Source organism: Carcharodon carcharias, chromosome 10 (genome assembly GCF_017639515.1).
Source record: "Carcharodon carcharias isolate sCarCar2 chromosome 10, sCarCar2.pri, whole genome shotgun sequence".
NCBI lineage: Eukaryota > Metazoa > Chordata > Chondrichthyes > Lamniformes > Lamnidae > Carcharodon > Carcharodon carcharias.
The window spans coordinates 60,670,780-60,677,176 of NC_054476.1; the positions used below are offsets into that span (position 1 = coordinate 60,670,780).

The 6,397-nt window shown below is 40.5% G+C and overlaps 1 protein-coding gene across 1 annotated transcript in view; it reads left to right on the top strand.

Moving 5' to 3' along the window:
• The window catches only part of LOC121283237 (circularly permutated Ras protein 1-like), a 66,916-nt gene extending 63,137 nt beyond the window's left edge, over positions 1–3,779 (top strand). Inside the window, exons 17-20 of the mRNA XM_041197578.1 lie at positions 130–270; positions 1,965–2,058; positions 2,572–2,628; positions 3,544–3,779. Of these exons, the coding sequence (XP_041053512.1) occupies positions 130–270; positions 1,965–2,058; positions 2,572–2,628; positions 3,544–3,654 (403 nt within the window). The 3' untranslated portion in view covers positions 3,655–3,779. The remainder of the gene's footprint in view (positions 1–129; positions 271–1,964; positions 2,059–2,571; positions 2,629–3,543) is intronic.
• The last annotated feature ends 2,618 nt before the right edge of the window (positions 3,780–6,397 follow it).

The window sequence follows — 6,397 nt, forward strand, 5'->3', positions numbered from 1 at the left end:
ATTAACTATTCTGTTATTGTCATGTATTACAATAATGCAAAATCAGATCTGTATTCTTAGTTAGTGTGACTGGTTCTAGGGATGGTGAGAGGCCATGTTTTTTTTAAATTGTTTTCTTTTGTTTTTCAGCTCTTTGGTTGAGGACAGTGTGAACATAACTGTGCTGGGAATACACGCTGCACAACTCAGTGGTCGACTGACAATGGAGGGTCGAGTGAAAGAAGCATGCAGGGAGGTGGAGGCACAAAAGGAGCTCATCCAAAAGATTGTGTAATAAAACTTTCTTCCATATTAATGTAATGATCGTATATAGAATGAATGCTCTTACCAGCAAGGGGAGAGCACAGAATGTGTTGAGAAGACAAGGTAGTTCAAATTAACTTAAATGATGTCACATGTTACAGAGACAAGTGTGGCATTTTGTTAAATGAGAAATCTGGATAATGTGCTCAAGCTCAATGTCAAAAAGCAAACCAGGTCAGAAAATAGTGCTGGATTTTAGAAGCCTAAGTGTTGGAGAAAGAGACTGAGGGAGGTGAGGAGCTCCATCGTTTTCAGGGAAAGAATGGGCTAGAGCAGGAAACAGTGCAGTGCGCTTTTATTTCAATGCAGGCATGACAAAGGGAGAATGATTACTAACTTGTGCATTGTAGGCCTGTCTACTGACGAAGTCTCTGAACCACCCAATATTTGATAGTTAAATTGCTACGCCTTCAGTCATGTAACTTCAAGCAGTTTACTTCAGCTTCTGTGTGTTCAGAGAGGGAAGGGGTAGGAATCAGGTTGGTTCCTTAGTTACTTTACCATGGCCCCTGCTATATGTGTTTGGGATGTCATGTTCGTACTGAACTGTACTGCCTTTCAACAAATAATCTGTCAATGCTTCCTACTGTCACAATAGTATGAGCTATTGGAGAGTTGTTGACGTCCATGGATCGCACTCCAGCCATGGTCAGCATTTTCACAAGAGGAAAGGGGGGGGAAGTGTCTGAAATGCAGCTAACGTTTATTCTTGGCCAACATTAATTGAACTGGCTTCACGTAGAACCCTAACAGTGGTGCATCAATGGAGAACATGTAGCCCTCTAGTCCAAACTTGACTCGAACCCAGGTTCAAAGGGTAAGCATAACAGCCCAGAAATGGCCATTAAAGGGCCATTACACGTTCACATAACATTCTTCCATCCATTATTTTAGCCCAGAGTTAATCCATTTAAAGTAAATTGTTTTTGCATGGTTGGATGTGCAAAATGTGAGCAGGGTAATGCTGGACAATTTCATTCCCAGTGTCTCTGTCTCGAACTTGGAAAACCACTCCAAATTCCAGAGGGATAAGAAAGAACTATTAATTAAATTAATCAGGAATGAAACCAGAAATGAATAGAAAGTTTTCTATTTTTTGATGACTTATTTGCATGTTTTTCACTCAATAAGGCGAGAGATGTTCATGCTGAGCATACACTCTCAAGCCAGTTACAACAAGGTTAAATGTAAAATATAAACATTCCTCTGCTCTCGCTCAGCAACACGCCTTTATCCCAATCTTATTTGGCTGGGACCACTTCACACTGCTCACACACATTTCACCATATAACCCTTACACCCAAAAGTGGAAGACCTTACTGCTTCATTTACCTTAGTGTGGCTGTGGCCCAACCTTCATTCAGTAGGAGCACTACAAGGTAAGGAAGGATCTGAAGAGGTAATCATTCCTTTGCCCTTGAGGCCCAGCACCAGTGGCAGTAACTGTAAATGAATATGGTCAGCTGCTTTTGTTTTCTTCCAGTGTTTGGTGTAATGCTTAGCTTGTGCATACAGGTCGGAGAAGCAATGTAAACGGAGTGGGAGCGCAATGTCAAACCCAACACACACACATTCCTTCTGCTGTATTCTGTAAACATGGTGTAACACAGACAAAGTAGTTTTGGTTTGTAGTGTTACTGACTGAATCTGTCTCTTTTCAGTGAAAAGAAAAATAACCCGGAAGAGGAAGACATCTATCAGAACTGGTTGCGTTCTGTGGCAGTTGTATGTGAAGACTTGACAATCTCTGAGGAGGTGAATATTAAGTTTGCATATTTCTTGGTGTGTGGTGGCATAGTGCTACGGTACTGCAGGATGTGTGAAGTGTCTCTGAGCCTCTGAGCAGCACCAGATTTTACTATCTTTGGGCTAAAGCTGTTAAATTATGAGGCAGTGTTTTCTTTTCAGATCAATGAGTTTATCCAATGCATTGAGCTATGTAGGCTGGAAGGTCTCAGGTTCAATCTCTGCTGAGTTAAGTGTGCTGGAATGTTGTGGGTCGTACAAACTTCCAAATTCAGCTGTGACGCCCTCAATAGTTAAGGGCTTTGTTGACACTCATTGCCCAACCACAAACAGTACCATCTAGGTGTCTGGCACTTCTGGGAATCAGTATTTCAGAAATATAGAGAGAAAAGCCAAAGGGAAATATTATTTCTTTCAAAAAGGACATTTTCCTGACACTTTGTCCCTTTAAGGGGAATTTTTCTGGTATTTTGCCTCATGCTTAACCGAGTTGGACTTTAATTTTTTATCATCTTTTCTCAGGCAGAAAATACAGCAAAAGCAAAAAATGAAACAGAAAACAGTGACTCTGTTTTCAAGGTATGAACTTACTTCAATACATTTGTTGTCAGGCATATAGTTTGGAGCTGCTGGTTGCAGGCAGGGTGGTATTTGAAGCATTATAATGACTCATTCCCTGGTTAAGTGCAGAGGGGATGAGGCGAACAGGGTTGACAGTTAGATAAAATTAGCTGCAATGCTATCTCACAGTAGAATAGCCTAACAGCCCACACTGTCCAAGTTCACACAAAAAAGACTGGCTCCTTAGAAGAAACATGAGAAAGCTAGGCCTGTGAAATTACCCCAAGAAGAATTGGTGACTTCAAAGAGGGGAGGGAACATTGAGAAGAGAAAAAGGATAAAATCATGGGAACAAAGTTTTATTATTGCATGAGAAATCTGCAGCTTAAAGGGGAGTTATCTGCATGAAAATGTGTTTGGACAAACTTGCTTTAATTTGTTTGCAGATAATAGTGATGTAAAATGCCACGGAAATGCATAATTGTATCAGGACCATGTGCTGTCATTAAACCTAAGGGTATTGTCAAACATTTTCCCATGAGGATTGTGTTCCTTTTTTAATTTAAAAACAAAAGCAGTCAGTCCCAAAACAGTACTGGGCACAGGATTCTCCATTTGGGCTTCAGCCAATTCCAAAAACTATGTTATAAAATCAAAATTAATCTTCACTTAGCGCCGTGATTAACTGGAACCAAGCAGGTTTATATCTATAAATTTCCTCAATGTCTCAATGATTATGTGGAACATTTGCTGATGGCGGACAAACCAGAAGAATGTGGTTGTTATGTTGGTCTGTGCTGTGTTAGGTGGTCTCTATTACAACAACAGAAGGTTCCATTTGGTCTCAAGGTTGAGATCATGGTAGCAAAACTCCCTTCAATATTGGGAATATCCACAATAAATTAACGTAACTCCATTTTAAATTCCCAACAGGTGTTATCCGATGAGGTTGCAAATGTGGTTTATCGTCTGAAAAACGCAAAGAGCAAAATGCTGAAGAAGCCAGTACCTAAACCAAAACCTACTCTGGTGCCAATGCTTTGAATACAAGTCAATTAGAGTGGGAGATCATCTAAATGTTTGTAATGTAAACTGTGTAATTTGTTTCATCTATTTGTATTTTACAAAATATAGCCATTGTGAAAATAAATTATGTTTTGGAAAAAAAATTGTGTGATCATATTCTTGGAGTCACTGGGGTTAACTTCCCCCCCACTCCCTCTTTTGCTTGTGGACTCAACTGAACTGGGCTAGCTTTCTAAGATCAGCATCTTTTGGACGATCTCCAAATTGAAGGAAGAAAGCTTTGTGCAGGCCTTAACCTGCAATTTTATCTGTTACTAGTTTTTAAGTCTTGGCCTGTTAGCTGCTCCACTGGTACTTGATGAGTGGCAAGGTTCACTGACATTCTGAAGGCCTGAACTTAATTGGGGCGTTAACTTGAAACTTTGGCATATTTTCTTTTCAGGAAGTAGATTTCAAATTAACTCAATGAAGGTTTCCCAGGTTATGATGGGAATTTTCAAAGTTGATCCAAAAAATTGTCCACTGTAGTTAATGGTGGGTTCAAGTATCAGTTAATACAGCTTAAAATTGAATGAAAGTAAGAAACAAAGTCAGGATAGAACTTCTTTCATCCAAAGGTTAATACAGTTGTGGATTAGTTTACTGGGAAAGAACAATTGAACACATTATATTGGTCACCTCGATTGGAGTCAAGGGTTTGATGTATACGCTGAGAAGGCAGCTAAGTGAAAAGGCACAGGTTTATTTGACCCAATAGTGTTTTTCCTGCTCCTATTAATTAATGTAATTTTAAAAGGGGCAATTATCATTATGACTCTCTCTCCTCTCCATCTCTGCGTTTTATTTTCCTGAGTTACCCAAAGTGAGACACAAATGAATGAGTTTCCATTTAGCATAATTTGTACACCCAGTGTGTAGTTGAGCCAGATGCACCAGAAGGCCAGAGGGGCAATGCCCACTCTTATTTTTAGTCAGCTGATGTGACAGTAGTGACATCGCCACTGCTGCAGTGCTCCTGAGTTTGGGAGGGGAATACACCAAGTCACAATCGCTACTGAGTATTTTGCATCTGTTTTTACCAAGGAAGATGATCTGCTGGACTCAGTGAATGAGAAGGCAGTTGAGACATGGGCTGGGATAAAAATTGAGAAAGAGGAGATAATAGAAAAGTTGGCTGTACTTTTAAAGTTGATAATTAAGTCACCATGGATGGGTTACGTTCGAGGATGCTGATGGAAGTAAGGATGGAAATTGCAGAGATTCTGGCCATAATCTTCCAGTCCTCAGATATAGCCGGTGATGCCAGAGGACTGCAGAATTGCAAATGATACATTCTTATTCAAAGAAGAGTACAAGGATAAACCTAGCAACTACAGGCCAGTCAGTTTAATCTCAGTGGTGGGAAAGCTTTTAGAAATGATAACCTGGAACAAAATTAATGGTCACATGGACAAGTGTGGATTAATTAAGCAATGTCAGTATAGATTTGTTAAAGTCACAGTATTTAACCAGCTTGATAGTTTTTTTTTGAGGTAACAGAGGGTTGATGATGCATATGTGGACTTCCAAAAGGTGTTTGATAAAGCACTACATAATAGGCTTGCCAGCAAAGTTGAAACCCCTGGAATAAAAGGGACAGTGGCAGCATGGATTATGAAGTTAACAATGACAGGAAACAATAGTGGTTGGACCAGAGGAAGGTACATAGTGAGATTTCCCCAGGGGTCAGTACTAGGACCAAAGCTTTTCTTGATATATATTAATGGCTTAAGACTTGGGTATTCGGGGCAAGATTTCAAGGTTTGCAGATGAAACAAAACTTGGAAGTATTGTGAACTGTGAGGAGGAGAGTGGTAGACTTTAAGAGCACAAACAGGCTGGTGGAATGGGCAGACATGTGATAAATGAATGAAGTGATACATTTTAATAGGAAGAGAGAGAGGCATTATAAACTGGAGGGTACAATTTTAAAGAGGTGCAGGAACAGAGTGACCTGGGGTTAATAGCCTTTTGACTAATGGACTAAAAACCAACCATTAAAAAGGACACTGCAACAATATTTAAGGGAACTGATCAAATTTAAATTAAAATAACATTTTGGGGAGAGATGATACACTCCAGTCCCTGCAACGTCCACTGGACACAGAGGCTCAAGTGTACTGGTGCACACCACATGCTCCCTCTCCAAGGGCACCCAGGTGCGGACATAACCATTGAAGAAGGGCAGGCAGCTGGGTTGAGTGACCCCCTCAATAGCCTGCTGCTTGGAGCTGTTAATGGTACCTTGGCCAAGCCCAAGAGCAGATCAACAAGGAGGAGACCTGGGGTTTTACTATTTTGAAGTAAACTCAAACCAAATAAACAAATTAATTAACAACCCTTTAATTAAAATAAAACTACGAAGGAAACTTCATTTTAAATTAAAATGTTATTCCTGGAGCTGACGATGCACTCCAGCCCAAATAATGCCCATCGGTTGCCAAACACCTCAAGCGTACCAGTGGACGCCACATGCTCCCTCTCCAGGGACACATGGACATGAACGTAGCTGTGGAAAAGGGGCAGGCAGTTGGGTCAAACAGCTCCTCAATGCCCCCTGCCTGGACTTGCTTGTAGCACCTTGGCCAGGAGCAGACTAACAAGAGGAGACCTGGGGTTATATTTTGAGCAAAGCAAATAACCAAATAAACCAATTAACTAAAGAACCACCTCTTAAAAGGGGCAAAATCTTTGAAGGTGGAAGGGCATATTCAGAAAGTGG